The 19,117-nt window shown below is 42.6% G+C and overlaps 1 protein-coding gene across 1 annotated transcript in view; it reads left to right on the top strand.

The window, feature by feature from the left end:
- The window catches only part of sbf1 (SET binding factor 1), a 91,008-nt gene that overhangs the window by 38,338 nt on the left and 33,553 nt on the right, over positions 1–19,117 (top strand). Inside the window, 9 exon segments of the mRNA XM_039791559.1 lie at positions 2,045–2,074; positions 4,418–4,523; positions 5,075–5,207; positions 5,349–5,457; positions 8,674–8,787; positions 16,565–16,642; positions 17,674–17,787; positions 17,926–18,054; positions 18,717–18,815. Of these exon segments, the coding sequence (XP_039647493.1) occupies positions 2,045–2,074; positions 4,418–4,523; positions 5,075–5,207; positions 5,349–5,457; positions 8,674–8,787; positions 16,565–16,642; positions 17,674–17,787; positions 17,926–18,054; positions 18,717–18,815 (912 nt within the window).

The raw sequence follows: 19,117 nt of genomic DNA, 5'->3' as shown, positions 1-19,117 counted from the left end.
GTTGGACAATGCAAAGCTTGACCAGCGTAGCAACGGTAACTAAGAAGACAGGACTTAGTTAATGGTCGGTTTGGCAAAATGTCGAATGTGAACGGCTACGTTGACATGCGCTAGTAATGGGGCAGGCTGTGACCGTTCCAGTTCCAGTGCTGCTGTGCAGCTTGTGAAATAACCAGATTTTATATATACACAAGTGTATGATTTAGACAGGTTGACCAGCAGGATGTTACAACACTCCAGTCATTTATCTGAGAAGTTTACACAACCCTAATGTGAAGTGAACTTCTGGCTGTTGGCCTGCTGTGGGAAATGGTGAATAACAAAGGGAGAGCAGCAGGGTGGCCTTTACACAGATGTGACAAACCAAAGAGTTCTTATGCATCCTTTCCTTATCAAGTCCTCTTAATCAACACTGTGAATCCCCACAATCTGTACAGTACACAACCCTGACCTATGACCTTTGTGCAAGTATGTGGGTGGTAGTTACAGACTTCCCCCATTGTGTGTGGGGTGACTTGTTTTATTTACAATGGAAGAAAGTCAAGTGCTCATCGTACCATCCATCAGTGACCGAACTGTTCCAGGAATCTGTGTAAATCGGTCTCTGACATGGCCTCATGTGACAGAGGGAATTCCGATCCCAGTTTTTGGACACGGTCTGTCTCACTGCCAAGTGCTCTGACTGACGGGATTTAATTTCGGAATAACACATTGGAACTCTGAGGCATAACTGACAGAAACCCCACTTCAGAACGTTGAACAAGCTGTTAGCTGGAGGTCATGGCCACTTTCTGTTGGTTGTCACGTAGCCTGTGGTCTTCAGTTGTTCCCTTTACCTCTTATCATTGCAGTTTGATACTGAAGGGGATCTCAGCGCAGGAAGTCGGTTTCCAGTATCAGTTTTAGGACAGATACTTTCAGTTTTCGAATAAGAATACCTCGGCTTTAGAAATTCCCTTATCACATCAGTGTTACTGTTACAGTGTAATTTCAAAACCATGTCAGGATTATAGACTGTAAAAAATAATGGACGTAGCATCCGTGACATCGCCCATTGGTTTGTGGACTGCCGTTTGAAAGCCTTGAGCTTGGCAATATTGCCGTCGCCATCTTGTTTTTTTTTTTAGAAACCCGACGTGACAATTTGTGACGAGAGGGGGGAGCTGGGGAGGATGAACCAGCTTAGCCAGTGTTGTTTATGGTGCTGCGCTAAGCTAAACGCCAGAGGGGGAAAGTTAAAGCATCCCCTGCTTTATCGTCTATTTTAAAATAAATAATTAACAATATGAACATCATGCTCTATTGAAGAAGACTTGGAACTAGTGATTGAGGCCGTGTGTGTGTGTGTGTGTGTGTGTGTGTGTGTGTGTGTGTGTGTGTGTGTGTGTGTGTGTGTGTGTGTGTGTGTGTGTGTGTGTGTGTGTGTGTGTGTGTGTGTGTGTGTGTGTGTGTGTGTGTGTGTGTGTGGACCAATAAACTGCACTAGTAAAAGTAATGTGCATACCCCTCTATTACTGTTCTATATGTCATTCATGTATCCATATTTGTACTGTTGTTGCTCACTGCGTGTTTATTTTGAGTTTTGAGTAGAACGAAGTGATGAATCTTCTGTTGCTGTTTTTTGTGCTGCCAGATGCTAAGTGATGGCTGTATGATGCATGTGTGTGTCTCTCATGTCTAATGTTACAATCATCATCTTTATTTTTTTTTTTCCACAGCCGTCATCCTGCAGTTCATGTTCACGATATTATTGTTTGTGCAGCTTACTTGTTTTGCCATGCTGAGACATTACTGTCATATTGTTATTTAGTTTGGGAATTCTGTGCCCTCACTCCTGTTGTTTCTAACCTGTGTCTTATCCTGCTGTGTGTGTGTGTGTGTGTGTGTGTGTGTGTGTGTGTGTGTGTGTGTGTGTGTGTGTGTGTGTGTGTGTGTGTGTGTGTGTGTGTGTGTGTGTGTGTGTGTGTGTGTGTGTGTGTGTGTGTGTGTGTGTGTCTGTGTGTCTCTCTCTCTCTCTCTCTCTCTCTGCTGGGTGCTTGTGTAGCCGGGCCAGGAGGAGAGAGAGGAGAGTTTGGTACGCCGGCCTGCCTATTATTCTCCTCTCGCCACCAATCAGCTCTGAGCTTTCTCAGCTTCCTTTTCTCCACCCATTCCCTTTAGCCAATCCGTGCTCACCTCCTGTGGCACGAGAACCAATCAAAATGCTTTGATGCAGACTCAATATGTGACCAACGTCTGATCATTCATTTCATATTCGGTGCACATCTGATACAAGCCTCTCAACTTTTCTGATATAATAAATAAATGTATAAGTAAGGGGTGTCCCATGGACCTGCAGTTGTTTTTCATAACTTTATGTCCCTCTAGTAACATTAATACACATTTATTAAATGGTTTATAACACATTATAATGCAGTTGTATGCAGCTATAAGGGCATTTTAAGTGTGCAAAAATACGTACAGTATTTGTCATCCTTCAGTTCTCACGCTCTTCACCTCGCTAAGAACACCTCTGCCGGGTCAGGCTAGCTAGCTCCGTTTCTTTAGTAGGCTACTGCCAGCTCGAAGTTAGCTTAACAGCCCATGTTGGTGTTAGCCACCGACTACCCTAATTTTCATAATATTAGGAGTATTTTATCCACGGGCTCTGTGTCTCAGTATGAGCACCAAGCCTAAACAGGCAAAGAAGAGTTATAGCTGTTGACAAATGCATGAATGAACTCTCACACCTGCTTATAAATACAATATAGGGTGTCATAAAACATTTATTACACGTTTTATATACTCTTTATGAACGTGTTGCTCCGTGAATATGTCGACAGCTTGAGTTAGTTTTCAACTCCAGCAAGCATTAGAGGCCATAGCTTAGTGACAAAGCCTGTAGCCTTCCAGGCATGAGAAGAAATCCTTTGGAACAGTGATGAAGATGCTACATCAGAGCCATGCAGACCTTCAGCCTATCAGAACAGAGTATCCTCAACGGCGATGTAAATAACATTAGCGTATTGGCCCCTTATCATGACAAACGGTGAATTGAACACACGTGATGATCAGATGTTGGATCACAGCATTGAATTGCTAACGGCTCGCCTATGGTCACTGATGCTATTGCTGCTGCTGCTGTAGAGAGCATGAAATAACGCTGCACTTTCCCCTCCCCGCTCCACACAGCCATACTGACTGGGTTCATTTCAACCACTTGAGAAGAAGTTCTATTTCAGAAACTAATTGCAGATTAAACTGACAAGATTTAAATACACTTTAGATGTCTACTGTTGCTCAAAATAGTCCAGGTGCTTTCATGTCATTTTGTTTTCCATATGCCGTAGGTCAGGGAATCTGTGATTATCTGCGAGAAATATCTGGATTGTTATTTTGTCCATAATGGTGCCATCCAAATTGACATATATGCAGTTTTTTTTTTTTTTTCAAGCATAACCTGAAATTTGATTTGTACTAATTTTAAGCAAAATAAACAAGTCCCACATGTTTCATGTATTTTAGAAATCACGTCCCCAAGGTATACTGTGTCCACTAGTCATTCATCTTGCGCTGCGATGCTTAGTTGTACTGTGCTATTGTGCTCGTACTGTATTGATTTCTATTTTTGCAGTCTAAATCATCCCCATTTCCACTCCTGGCTACGCTTGTTATCCAAACCACACACAAGTCGATATTTATTGGCTTTGCATTCTGTCTGGAGCAAAGTAGATTTCCACTTTTACCAAAGTTAATGTGGTTTTCTGTAATGGAGGACATAGTTATTAGACATAATGTGCACATCAGAGATCCTGAATGTCAGCCCTGTAATGAGCAGTATCTGTGCTGTCGTAAGCTCTTTAAGAAAGGCATTTAGTTTCAACCTTTTTACAGATCAGAGAAGTCTTTCGACACTGTCGATGCTTCACGGTCCCTAAATGAATCCTCCATACAGATTTGACTCGGATCAACCTTTTTCCACCTGTGCTCACTTTAGTGGAAACTCCCCCCGGGGCGTGACACCTGCCGCGTCGCCGGGATTTCTCGCTCCCATAAAAGCTTGATTGATACGGTGTTGTTTTTGCAGTAAGGTCGTTGGCGTGGAGTGCTGCCCGGCTCCATTCATGTCCCGATCGGCTGGAATGGCTTGTCTTTTAATTTGTGATGTACCTGCTAAGCTTCTGGGATTCTCCATCTCTCTGTCGCTGACGCCCGCTGCTCACTGGACACGCACCGCTGTGATTCAACCACGATGCCAAACCCTGACTCTATGAGAAGCACCATTCGTTCAGTTTTTATCTTTTTCTCACCTCCCTTTTCAATTTTTTTTTTTTTTTTTTTTTTTTTTTTTTTTTTTTTCTCTCTCTCTCTCTCTCTCTCTCTCTCTCTCTCCATCTCTCTCTCCATCTCTCTCTCTTTTTTTTCTCTCAATCTATAGAGGACTATAACGTTAGGTGCTGGCGACCGGCAAGTTATCCAGACTCCCATCGATGATGCACTTCCTGTCAGTGGCAGCACCGTGGCCCAGCTCTTCAGACAGCTCGGTACGGTTTATTAAAATACAGGGTTTAATTCTACACCTGTCCCATTTCCAAGTAGTGTGTGTCGTGCCCCGTTAACTTAGTGAATCTAGCTCACTAACTTGCACTTCTACCGGTAGTAGGGATGTTACCATACCAAAAATCTAGTAGCCGGTACCAGTACCACCAAAAGTACACGATACCCAAGTCAATACCACGGTGTGTAAAAAAAAAAAAAGAAAACCCAAACAATAATACTTAAACATTAATTCCTTTAATTAAACATTTTGGGTGTGGTGGGGAAAGTCTTATGTCACTCTTTTTTCAGTGTCAAGGAGACCGTGATTTACATGTAATCTGAAGAAAACGTTTTCTGTGCTAGTAGGCGTATACACTGCCCCCCCGACAGGTGCGGAAGGATTGCATCCCCGTAGGGCTGGGTATCGTTAAAACAATAGTAGGAAGTAACCGGGTCTTGTGACATCCCTAACCGGTAGAACATATGATTATGAATTTGGTTTTCTGTCCTGGACGTCCTGTGATGCCTCCGTGTCTGTGCTCTCCTCGCCTCTCAGGGATAGTCAACGTGCTGTATCTGTTCTGTGCCGCGCTGACGGAACATAAGATCCTGTTCCTGTCCAGCAGCTACCAGAGGCTGACCGACGCCTGCCGGGGATTGCTGGCCATCATGTTCCCCCTCAAATACAGGTGTGGTTCCACTCCTCGGTCTCTCCATACTGCGTCTTTAGATCTTTCTTTCAGGACACATGTGATCTGATATCTAATGGGTAAAGTACAGTATAGTTGACAGCAGATGTGCTAAATCTCTCTCTCTTTATTTTTTTTCAGCTTCACCTACGTTCCCATCCTGCCAGGGAAACTGCTGGAGGTCCTGAGCACCCCCACCCCCTTCATCATCGGTGTCAACTCATTCTTTCGCTCGGAGACACAAGAATTGGTGGGTTCTCATCACTACAACACCATAGACCAATGCTACACAATGAAAAGAAAAGGGGACTGCTCAAAGCTAGCACTTTTTCTACTGTAGTAGAAGTATAAGTAAACTCTATTGGTCGTATGTGGAAAAATGCATCACGTGGAGACAATCGCATGTTCACACATCCAGATAAAAAGAACCAGGGAGTATTTGACTCTCAACAACAGTTCCCGCTCTGTTTTTACTCACTGGATTTATTTATGTTAGATTGTGAAGTATTCTGTTAAAAGAGGTCCAGTTACTAATATTTCCTCTCAGCAAAAGTCCGAACCGCTTAATGTCTGCATTGCATCCTACCCCTACGTATGTCAAATAAATATAAACAAATAATACATTTCATTTCAACAATATTTATTGTCAATTTTCAAAGTAGGATACTTTTAACATTGAACTTTTATGGAAAACTAAAAACCATCTTTGACATAAATAAAATGAGTTAACTTAAGGCCTACATTTCAAGTGAAAGACAACAAGACAGACTCTTCTGAATACATTTTTTTTTTTTTTAAGTGTCTCTTTTAGAGAAAGTGCTCTCTTTGAGCAGTCCCCTTTTCTCTTCGTTGTGTTACATTTCCTTTACTTCCTTTCCTAGAGAGAGACATGGGCCCGTGGCTGCCCTGCCTGTGGTTTGAATCTTGGCTCAAATGGAGTTCGTTCCATTCCCATGCACGCGTCTGAAGTAGGCCTGGAGCGGTACTTATAGTGCGCTCCATTTCCCTCGGAACTCTGAAGCCGGAGCTGGGAAAGACATCACACCCGAGTTGAATGCGTTCTATTTACAAGTCAGATTTTTTAAATTGTGGTGTAAGCTCTAGCCAGATTAGCCATTGTCAGCACAGCAATACCAGAAGAAAACAACGCATCACGCCGTTTTTTGTGTGCATACAAAAAGCGCAGCAACATGTCCACAGATAGATGTTTGACAAAACTGTGTGTACAACTGATTTATACACAAATGAGACAGAAGTGCTAATAACTGTATGTTACTGCAGCTTTCACAACTGTTGATACACGGGGCTGCCATGTGGGATTTTGAGGTCAGGGGTTGGGGCGCGTTTCCGACTTTGACCTCGGAAAATCTGACTTCCGAGTACAAATGGAACGCACTATTAATTTCATAGCAGAGAACGCTGACACCCAGCTGTTAGTTGATACCAACATGGTCAAGGTGTGTGTAGGCCACCTCTGGTTAGACCAGGCAGAACCGTCTCAGGCAGTCTGGAGCCAGAAAGTTGCTCCATGCTGTCATCTGTCTCATCTGTCTGTTCTCTCGAGTGAACGGTCTATGCACGGTAAACAGTCTGTTTGATTGGCTCAACTGAGTGAAGCGATTGGCGTGGTCGAAAAATAACAGTGCTTTGTGTAGACAATTATTTATTCTCGTTAATTTGTCAGAAATTGGCTCACCCGGTAGAGCGTGCACCCTTTGTAGGCTGAGTCCTTGGCAGCGGCCTGGGTTCGAGTCCGACACGCGCCCCCTCTCTCCCTTTTCCTGTCTTCAAGCTGTCCTATCAATTAAAGGCCATAAAAAGCCACAAAAACTTTTTTTTAACTATTCCATAGTTTAATAAACTTGCTCCCAAAATAGACCAGAATGGCCTTTTCAAAATCAGACGGAGGAGGCCAAAATGATCTACGAAGAAACCCGGCTATATACTTTAAGACACCCTCAGCTACACTGACGTGGATCTGACTTTTGATTACAATGGAGAGAATGTTCGTGTAAACTTTCACTGACCCATTAAGCAATGGTTCACCTGTCTTTTAATAAACTGCCCATCTGGCTATTTGCTACCTGCCTACCTTTGTAGATTTTGCCAAGATAAATTATACCAATATACATAACAATAATTACTTGTCTTATTAAAGCTTGATGAGAGGGTAATGAACCCATACAGTGCTGCGTGCCGCCCTGATGGAACCGTTGTCTGCCATCACAACCAGACACTGTGTGATGTACAGCAGACACATGGCCATTATCAGTGTACAGGTCAGAGGTTATCGTGTGGGCAGCCTTTCCTGCCGCCTGCACTGAAATGGGACTGTGTTTGTGTTGTTTGACGGCTAGCGTCCTATAATGAGCAGCTGACGACAGAGACCACTTTGTCTGTCTTAGGGGATCGACCGATACTGGTTCTTCAAGGCCTATACCAATTATTATTATTATTATTATTATTATTAGTAGGTAATGGAACCGATATGCATTTACAGTGAAAATGAAAATCTTTAAGTCAAAATTAAGTTTTTAGAGTGTTATAGACTCCAACACAAAACTTAATTTAAATGCTTTAAGCAATTATTTAATAAATGAGAAACTTTCAACATAACACCCAGTAGAAGATAGTCAGATAGTGTTGTGGGGGGGGACATGAAGTCAGACTCAGTGGGGAGAGAAACCGGAGCAGAGGGACAGACGCAGAGCTGTAGCCGAGCCAAAGAAGCATGTATCGGTTATCATGCAAATAAAACGCAGATACACATCATCTGCAAACTGCCAAAAAACGGCCCAATAATCCGTTGAGCCCTAGTCTTTCTCTGTGTTAGCATCAGTTGCTATAATCATATTGTGTATCTATGGCTGTAACAATTATTACATAATTGTCTAATTGTCAATTTTTTAGCATAATTGCGTTTTCTTTGTTTAACCGCAATTAATTGTTAATGTTAGCTAGGGTGTACGACTGGTAATTTTGTTTAGATATGCCAAATTGTAATTATATAAGTGATTATTGGTCGGGCTATATATTTTTATTATTATTTCAGTTGTTAGTTGTTGGCACTTGGCCCTATACATGTTCATAATAACAAAAATGATAAAGGGGGGGAAACAGTTAGAAAAAATGTTTTATGAAAATAAGGCGTGTTGTTTACATTACAGGCTGTGTACTTGTGTTATTACATAATCTGAGTCACATGACAGTGATAGAACCAAAATAATTTATCCTGGGATTCATTAAAAACTTTATTTGTTTAAACAAAATGTAATACCTTAATAAATCTTTTTCAATTTGACTGAAAGAGACAATTCTATTGTTAATCACAATTATTTCTGAGACAGTTAATTGTTCAGTAAAATGTGGAATTGTTACAGCTGTTATTTGTTATCATGCTGCAGTACTGTTCTCAACAGTCTCGGAGGCAGAGATAATAATTGTATTTATGTGTGTGTGTTTTCAGTTGGATGTGATCATCGCTGACCTGGACGGCGGCACGGTGACCATCCCCGAGTGTGTCCACATCTCCCTGCTGCCTGAGCCGCTCCTCCAGCAGACCCAGACTGTGCTCTCCATGGTAAGAGCTGCAGCCTTAACTCTGAACACACACACACACACACACACACACACACACACACACACACACACACACACACACACAACCAGTGAGTACTGGGAAGTGTCATTAACATCCAGTGGGTGGTTTCTACCAAGCAATAAAATTCCCCAGTGGTGCTTTATGGTTTGAGATGCCAGGAAGCTATGGTTCCTCCCCTTTTCTTTGTATTACTTTTTCAGGTTGAATTTTGGTTTGGGTGTTGATCATCTTTGAAACTTTTTTTCATTTAGTTTTGCATGTTTTAAGTGGTGGATTTTATTTTTGTTTAAGTTAAACACCCACAAAACTAAGAGGCACTCAGAGTGCAGAACTCTAACTCTAACTCCAAGGCGTGCCATATCTCACAATGGTAATGCAGTGTGAATTTTCCCAGTCTGGAACTCATTTTTTTTTACCGACACCACATGAATGCAGCACGAAAGTGCAAAAAATAAAAATTTAAAACTATTGTCTGCTCCGTGATTGGGTTTCGCTCCAAAATGTAATGGGTTTTTTCTTGGCCACACCCTTTCACCAAGTTTCACAAAAACCGAGCCGAAAACATCACCTCTAAGTGCAACTTTTGCACGTTTGTGAAAGATACAAAAAGCAGTCTAGGGCGCCTGGGTAGCCCACCTGGTAGAGCAGGCGCCCGTATATAGAGGTTTACTCCTTGACGCAGCGGCCGCAGGTTTGACTCTGACCTGCAGCCCTTTGCTGCATGTCATTTAGGCACTACATTTAGGCAAATTTATGATTTGGTATTTAGGCCCTTAATTCAGTACTTTGGCAGCAGTTACAGCTTCCAGTCTTCTTTGGTAAGTCTCTACAAACTTTGCACACCTGAATTTAGGAAGTTTATCCCTCTCTTAAAATGACATCTAAATAAAGTGTGCAAAAAGTGAAGGGGTCTGAATACTTTTCTGAAGCCACTGCCAATTATAAGTATAAAGTATAAAGCCCAGGAATCATTTAGTAAGCTTGACATGTTGCCTTCTCTTAAGTTTATTCCCAGACATTTTTAAGTCCATCAAATCCATCCATCTTCGTCCACTTATCCAGGGTCGGGTCACGGTTTAAGTAAATTCTTTAAATCAGGAGATGCAGACATTCACAAAATTGTTGTACATTGAAGCATTTAAATTCATTTTACAAGTTTGAGTTTAGTCTTCTGTGATTTTATCAGGGCTTTAGTTGAAGCTTGGTGCCGATGCGGATTTAACCATATCACCCTCTCACACACGTAGTAAAGAATGTTCCATCAAGTGCACTATTGTGTTCATATCAAACACTGCCAGCTCATGCTGTATCAAGCACTTTACAGCAGCTTCTGGTAATCCAGTGCCAGCCCATTTTGAGAAATGCTTTTTTATCTTTTTAGGTATGTAAACATCCTGTTTCCTTATTCTCTTATTGATATTTGCAGAATGCCTTCCTGTTGCTACTGTTTACTGTGTTTGCGTTTCATGGTACTGTAAAAATAAAAGGGGAATTTGTTGTCTCAGGTATTTGGATCACAATGAAACTGAAACATAAGCAGGAAGAATGGGTTGGTTAATGCAATATATTGTTTTGGCTTTTCTGGACTTTGATTAAATGGCTCAGATACATTTGACAGATGCTCAGTTTTTAGGTTCAGGTTACTTTATTAGGTGGGTAGATTTGTTTTGCAGCAAAAATATGACATCCGTTATGACGCACAACTGTGAAAACCTATTTAAAACTAATATAACTACTGTGGCCGGGTTGGCTCAGTGGGTAGAGCAGGTGCACATAAACATAGAGGTTCGACGAATCTGAGCTGTGACGATTTGCTGCATGTCTTCCCCCTCTCTCTCCCCTTTCTCACCTAGCTGTCCTATCCATTAAAGGCGGAAAAGCCCAAAAAATTATCTTTAAAAAAAAAAAACAACTACGGTAATACAACTACTTCCAATCTGATACAAATACTCAAGGTTTCACAAGTCAGGCCATAAGAGATAAAGATAGAGAAGTGAAATAAAGTCATTCAAATAACTATTCTCTTGTATAAAATCAAGATAAAAGCAGGTTGAAAAAACGGACTGAATAATGCTCCTATCATATTTGTGCAAATATGGCTGCAGCTTGTTCAGCTCAGCGATGGCAGCAGGAACAAAGCTATTTGTGTAGCGCTTTGTTCTGCACCTTGGGACTGAAAACCTCCATCCGAAAGGGAAGAAGCTGAAAATCACTGTGCTAAGGGTGGGAGCCATCATTTAAATTAGAGGTAGCTGTCCTCTGTAACTGTCTGGTATACAGGGACGCTGGGTAAAGCTGTGGCTCCCCAATCATCCGACTGGACCATTTAACTGGTCTGGTTTAAGGATCTCCTCTCCTTTTAATGATTTCCTCTCCTTTAAGGATGCGTGCTATCATGCTGCTCTGCTAGCTCACGTGCTGCTGAATCGTAAACACTTTGCTGCACAAACTACGCATGATGACTCTGCTTGTTTTACAGAATTATACAACGCTCATAAAAATGATTCATTCCCATCAACTTTGTCATGTTTTATGATTTTATTGAATAACAGTGGATGTAATTTGGATTTTATGACAATGATTGGCAGAAAACCAGACGAAGAGTCTACAGCCATGCTAGCAGCTCGTGTGTCCATTGTCAGCGTCATTTCCACGCCTCCCATTCAGTTCTATGGAAGCAGCCGTGCAATGCATTCTGGTAGCGTTGTGGAGACTTTGGAGAAGCGGGGCGTCGAGTCGCCCACTCCTCATTTGCATAAAGTCGAATCCAGCCAACTTTATGCAAACAAGCGTCCGGCTCGACTCGACGCCTCTCAAAAGCTGACGGAAATGTTTTAAACTGACCGTGATCTGAAATAAAATTAGAAGCGAACAGATCAAGCAACTGCATGGCCTATTTTTCGCTTAAAATATTTTCAGAAACATGTTCCGGTGAACTATTTTCGTAAAATAAGAGATCGTATTCCAAATGAGTCGCCATTATTGTCCGTTTCGAAATCAAGGAGGAGTCAGCCCCACGTGAAGCGCTCGTCCAATCAGGTGCAGCCATCGTCGTTGTAGGAGGGTGTAGACCAGGGGTGTCAAACATACGGCCTGTGGGCCAGAACGGCCCGCCAAAGGGTCCAATCAGGCCCACTGCAAAGTGTAAAAATTGCAGAGAAGAAATTAATTCCAATTACAAATTTACTACTTTAATCTCAGAGAATATATGAGTTCTTCTTCCGTAAATTTACGATTTGAATCTTTGTTTGTTTTTTTTAAAGATAATTTTTTTGGCCTTTTCCACCTTTAATGGACAGAACAGCTAGGTGAGAGAGAGGGGGAAGACATGCAAGAAATCGTCACAGGTCGGACTCAAACCCTGGACCTCTGCGTCGAGGCATAAACCTTATGTTTATGTGCGCCTGCTCTACCCACTGAGCCATATTTCCCCTCTCTCCCGGGTCCGTAACATTATTTTTTCCCTGCAATGGCCTTAGAACGCTGTCCTAGCAGAAGCAACTTGCGTTTGCCAACATCAAGTGGACAAGAAACTCTGTGGCAGATAAAGTTTCTGATCTTTCTGGCGTGGTTCACTGGTCTGGCCCACTTGAGATCAATTTAGGGGGATGTGGCCCATGAACTGGAATGAGTTTGACACCCCTGCTGTAGTCTGTTTTCTTTGCTTGTCAGTGGTCAGTGAACAGAAACTGGCGGATAGCCAACTAGCGTGCAATGCTGGGAAGAGGGCGATCCCTTCCGTGAAATGTTCTGTGAGGCTGAACTTCAGCTAAACGCTCACATCAGCACGTTAGCATCCAATAGAGATATTTCAGTCCGGACCAAAGTGTTGGACCGACCGACTGACATTGCCATCCACAGAGACATGTCGCCTCTTTAATGTCAAGGCGAAAGCAAATCTTCACATATGAATATAAAAATACGAAGAACACAGACTTGCAGGGCAGAGAACATTCATTTTTGGAACGTCAATGTTCTGGAAATGTGTTGTGCACTTTCTGTCTCCATGCAACTTGACGGCACTTTTGAGGGACTTTTGCAAAGACAAATTAAGAAATTGCGGTGTCCATATTGTGCAAGGCTGAAACCACATACATACTAAGACTCAAGCTGTACGGCTGCCTCTAATAAATGTTGTCCTGAGTGGGGGTAAATACTTTTTCAATCAGTTATTTAATCTCTGATATTTAGAGATATTAAGTCTTTGTCTGTTCATCAGTGTAAAAGATTCAGAAACTCAATATTTTAAGAGTGAAACGTGAAACTATTTATAGTAAAACCTCCTGCTCTAATCAATTCAGGACAACCATCGTGGATCCATCTCTATATGGCGTTGGATTGCTTCTAGTTATCTTGATCTCTATAGCACTGGGTCAGTTCCGGGTTATGGGAAAATCCTTCTGTGTGTTATGACGCCAAATCATCCCTCCCTGGATAGTCTGGTTTGTTTGCTGTAGCTGTGATTGCAGTCCTGTTTAAAACATGAGGATTGACTTTATTTGATTATTGTCTCCTACTGATGAGTTTCTGGTAAAAGATTGGCACACCCCAGACCACGGTTTTCTTTCTGCGGGTTGAACAGGGTTGGAGTTTTTGGAGATGTCACTGAGGCAAAGGGTAGGATATGTTTATTTGGGAGAGGATGGAGCTGGCATTCACTGCTGTGTCTCAGCTGAGATGTGCCAAGTGTGTATTTGGATGTTGCGAGGAGCCTAAAGTTTGGGAATCGATGCTCTTCCCACGGACTCTCGTCGTATTTGAAATGTTTGTGCTGTAAGAAATGTATTGTCCTGTTTTTGTTACTTCAACAAAATAGAAACTGAAGATACAGTCTCTCTCTTTGCAGACGTCGAGTAAAAAAACTACAATGAATGCTACAGTTGCAGTTGGATGTTATGCTGCATGATCTACATAGAAGAACTGCACAGTTTATTTTGTCACATGACACCCGCGGTGGATACGCTAGTTTTCGCCCCTTTTTTCCTGCGCGATGCTGTGACTCTGTCACAGGGCTGTAGTACTTGAGTCCGGAGTTGACACGCTGTTTCTATCGGTTCGGGCTTGTCTTGGACTGGTTGGTATTTGGACTCAGACTTGTCTCGAACTCGGCCATTTGACTCGCCAAATATTCTAGTTGGTCTTGACTTTGTTACTTGAGTTCTAAAGTAACTTCCTCCTTCAAAACAAAACCATTGATAAAGCGCTCGTTCAGAAAACAGGTATAAGTTAAATTCAAAATCCATCTAGAACAGGCATCGAGATTGGTCGCCTGGTATACACCTGGCTGCATCATAATACCTCAATCATCAGCTATCAATCACTTTCATTTTGGCCGCACACACAATGTCAGCGAGCACTTTGTCCTATGGATTCTTCAGGACAAGGAATAAGTTCAAGAATGGGAACATTTCCATTTTATATTTTATATAAATCATGTGGCCTAATTTGACCCTTTCTTTCTACGATCTTGGACTCAAACTTTTTTGCACTCGTTCATGACTTGGACTTGACTCTTTAGAGTTGGTCTTGACTCGGTCTCGACTAGTACTGGTCTTGGACTCGACAAAGGTGGACTTGACTACAGCTCTGCTCGGTCATCTCGGCCCCAAATTCTGTCCGACATTCATCTCCGTGCAAACAGCAAATTACTTCAGAACAGCGTGAAAACCAAGGCACCCTTGTTAAAGAAAAAGTTAAAGTCTTTAGGGACAAAGAAGGCCTGTGTGCCGCAACGCGTGGCTGCTTTTTTTTTTGTTTTACCTTTCGCCACATCAATAAAGGCGTTTTAACTTTTGCGTTAACAGTGCCTTGGTTTTCACGCTGTTCTGATGACCTGATGATCGGATGACCCTTGCACTAGAGAGCACAAGAGCACCTTGTTACACTTTTTTCAACCACCACCAAAAAGAAGTGCTCCTTTTCTCTGTCTTCCCACATTGTTCCAAATTGGTTTGCACCGAGTTTGAAAGAGGCACCGAATAATAACGGATATGAAAAATAAGAAACCTCCTTAACATTGTCTATGGCCTCCATACTGCTTTCTACGGTTTACTAAATCTGTTTTCCGGCGCATTCATGACGTTGAATGTGACACAAAGAAATGCACACGTGATGGGAGAGCAAAGCAGTCTCTGGCCTATTTTTAGACTGTTTGCTCCACGTATAAAACCTGCATATGCACGCTCATTTTAGTGGAAAAGGGGTATTTGTGCAATAAAATAAACCACAATTTTGTCCCATGGATCCTACACTGTAAGGATTTTGTTTATGATTGCATCATGGACTTTTGACAGTGTTTTTATTTTTTTTTTTAGAACTACTGTCACATAAAAACAGATGTGTACAATCCCAGAATCCCAACAACAGCTTATTTGTTCCTACCATCAGCTGTGTGTCAAAGTGTCCTCAACCGAGACACTGAACCTCGACCCACTGACCGGGGCTTCTGCTAAATGCCTAAGATGACAAGGCTCAATATAAATAGATTTAATAAATAAATGAACAAGTTTTTTTATTGTGAAATCCAGGGGGTCACGCCACATGTGTTTGTGTTATGGACAGTTTCTGTCACTGGTTGCTCTGTGTGCTTTATGGCTTCTAACCTGGAGACTCTTGTGTGTTGTGGTCCTTGCTCTGCATGGATGGAATGCGAGCTGGAGACGGGTTGAAGGGAAGTTCACCGGGTTATGGGCCTCAGTGTGTACAAACACCAACACAGATGTATTAACTGGAGGATTGTAGCTTAATTGAGCACTTTTCCACCTGGGTGCAGGATTAATGACCCCAACAGACCCAGAAGTATCAGTCCGATCAGCTCACACAGGTGGGGCTGACCTCCCTCGCTGCAGTCTGCACAAACGATGGTGCTGTAGATTGTTGGGTAGCAACTCTGATTCAGGGATTTAAGTGCTGTGCTCTCCTTACACTTAGCTGAATGAAATTTTAATGGAATGGCCTGAGACTGGCACTGATACTGTTTCCAAGGTAGTATTTGTTGATAGGGCTCTGGCTGCTGCTCCTGCAGTGTCTGTCTCCACACTATAAAACATGGACTATTTTAATTGCTTCCACTTTTCTACAAGCTTTTGACCAAAATATATTTATATTTAGTCATGTGTTTGTGTTAATTGGTGGTCCACATGAGTAGCCCACCACAAATTGTTTTGTATAGCAATTTATTTCTGTACTATAGCCACTATGGCTAAAAATAAATAAAAAAAGGGCTGCAACTAACCATTGTTATCATTATCAATTAATCTGCTGGTTATTTTCTCTATTAATCGATTCATTATTTTGTCTATAAAATGTCAGAAAAACAAGTCTGGGCCATACCTGAGAAGTTTCTGCTAGCACACTGTCACTAGGAATCACTAGATACCAGTGTTTTCCCTAGGTTTGTAAGAGACTTAGGTGCATGTATTTGGTGGGGGGGTGTTACGGGTCTTCTCTCAGTTTTTTTTCCTTCATGTTTTCCATTCTGTGGACAGTAAAGGAAGAATGTAATTGTACAGGGAACATGTTTCCTTACTGTACATATGACAATAAAACTTTGAAACTAAAAAAAATTGAAAATCCTTAAAAGGCAAAACTTGCTAAAGAAGTCCACTGGGGACCCACTACAACCATTAGATGTAAGAAAAGTCATTTAGTTAGTCCAGAGTTCCACTGATGCAGCAGGAACAAAGCTCCAGTAGAGAGCCTATGAGAGGCAGTTGAATAGTGATTGACGGTGGCTTTCATGTTGTTGCTGTTGTAGGTTTTGGATCCAGAGCTGGAAGTCGCTGATCACGCCTTCCCCCCTCTATCCACACAACCCTCGGCACTCAAGATCCAGGTAAGAAAACCTCTCTGCTGTCAACTTGGCCAGCTTTTCTCAGCAGCTTTGTTCTCAAAAAAGCAGGACGTCTCACGTTTATGTTGAGGATTTTATAGTCTATAATATCCACGACGTTTCACTTCCGGGATTTGCTCCGTTGCCGTCGATAATTCTGCTGGATTTCACTCTTTTCAGCCGGATGTCTGTTACCTTCCTCTTCCTTTGTGTTGGCGTTCTAACCTCCGGTGGATTTGTGAGGACTATGGTTAACTGCTCCTCAGATCTCTGCAGGGTAAATCCAGACAGCTAGCTAGACTATCTGTCCAATCAGAGTTTTCTGTTGCACGACTTAAACAACTTTTGAACGTACACGCGTTCCACCAAAACAAGTTCCTTCCAGAGGCTATTTTGCAGAGGCACCGTGGCTTTTCCCAGTGCTTAGCACCGCCCAAAACGATTGTGATTGGTTTAAAGAAATGCCAATAAACCAGAGCACGTTTTTCTCCCATCCCGGAATGCTGTGTGGACTAGCCAGACCCTCCTCCGCAGCGCTGTGGAGGAAGGTCTGGCAAAGCGAGACTAAGGTTTTAATAATGTTAAAAGTTTCTCCACTTTATTTCAATTAACCAAATGAAAATGTTTTTCATTAGTCCTAATTGTGCAGCACTTCTCCTAAATGTTGCCTGTAAAGTCAGCACAATGACACATTCTGGGCACAGCATTAACTTCAAGAGGCAACACTTTTCAATAGACAGCATACTGAGTTACCGCAATCTGAGATCTCACCAGAGTAAACTGTTGTTACGGCCAAATTGCTCATAGCCTCAACCAAAACAGACTTTTTATAGTGGACAGATTTAGTCCAAGTTTGTACACTGTGCTGTTCTGAGAGGCCTAATGTCTAACCGGCAGGGTAGGTTTTATATTTGATGCTTGTTGGCATGAAAAAGACGTTAAAGGGTCAATGGTGTGGGTGTGTGGGTTTGGGTGTGTGGGTGTTTTTTGCTGGCTTGCTGGCTGGCTGGCTTTAACTTGACCGTGTGTTTCAGGATAAGGAGATCCGGGGAGTCTTCCTGTGGCTGTTCGCTCGGCTCTTCCAGGGCTATCGCTGGTGTTTACACATCATCCGCATTCACCCAGAACCGGTGATCCGCTTCCACAAGGTCTGTACTGAATACTGCATGTGACCACAGCTCTGACCAATCATCTGTGTTCTCAAGAGGACGAATGAAGAGTCTTCAAAGGCAGGCCAGTGTGCGATTGAGAACAGCAGCTGATCAGTGTGACGTGTGTGTCCACAGGCTGCCTTCCTGGGTCAGAGGTCGCTGACGGAGGACGACTTCCTCATGAAGGTGTTGGACGGCATGGCGTTTGCGGGCTTCGTGTCCGAGCGAGGGCCTCCTTACAGAGCCACCGACCTGTTTGATGACGTGAGTCTGTCAGCACAGCTAGACTAAGGCCACATCTACACCACTACGTTTTCATTTTTAAGCGGCGTTTTCAGACAAAACCAATCTCTGTCTACACAAGAGCGTTTAGCCCCCTAGCAGAACTAATCTCCGTCCATATTAACACGTCTGAAGACGCATGTCACGTGACTGTTGGCATACACTAGGCATGCGTGTGCCGGTGTGAACGGGAAGCTGTCTGACATACTCTGCAGTTCAAAATCATGGATGTGTAATATAAAGAAAATGGTGAAACAATGGTGAAAAGTAAGACCATGGATTTATTTTCTTGGAGCGACGACGAGGGGAAACTGTTACTGAAAGGTATGTAAGCTACCTAACAAATAGGACTCTTGATCTGTTTGTGCCCGTCCAGACTGCAAAGCAACCCCAGAGTTTTCAAACCAAAACGGGGGCAGCCTGTCTCCATTTTAGGGGCTCGGAAACGCCGGAGTACTGTGCACGCGAGGCGTAAACGTAGCAAAAGATACTAGGTTTTTAAACCGAAACGTAGCAGTGTAGATGTAGCCTTTTGTGTTGTGCGTCACTGTGCTATTGAGGGCAATTGAACACACGTGGCTCAGATATGAAAGGTAGTTGCTGACATTTGAGGTGAGCTTACTTCTTTTGTCCCGTTTCCACAGCTGGTGGCCAATCACGTGGAGCGGATACGACAAGAGGAGGCCTGTCCACACAAAGTCCTGAACCACGTCAAGGAACTGGCTGAGCTGCTCTTCAAAAATGTATGTTTTTAATATAATTGACAACAAATAGCATTTCTTAAAGACTACCTATTACTTACCCTTTATCCTGCTGGTCTCCTGTTAGTCCTGCTGCGTCTCTTTCTTTCCCACCAGTTTCCTCTTGTGAGACTCTCCTCTCCGTCACTTTTTTGGCCCAGTATATCTCGTCACTCTCCATTTTTCTTTTTCTCTCCCCGTCTCTAATAGCTAATAGTATGAGACATGTCCTTTTCTCTTCAAGCTCTGTTTTTGTTCAGTCGCTTCTTTGTTTTCCTTATCTCACCAGTTGTCCACGCTGTCCC

This window comes from Perca fluviatilis, chromosome 23 (genome assembly GCF_010015445.1).
Source record: "Perca fluviatilis chromosome 23, GENO_Pfluv_1.0, whole genome shotgun sequence".
NCBI lineage: Eukaryota > Metazoa > Chordata > Actinopteri > Perciformes > Percidae > Perca > Perca fluviatilis.
The sequence above is the reverse complement of the archived record's forward strand: the minus strand, read 5'-3'. Positions and strand labels throughout refer to the sequence as shown.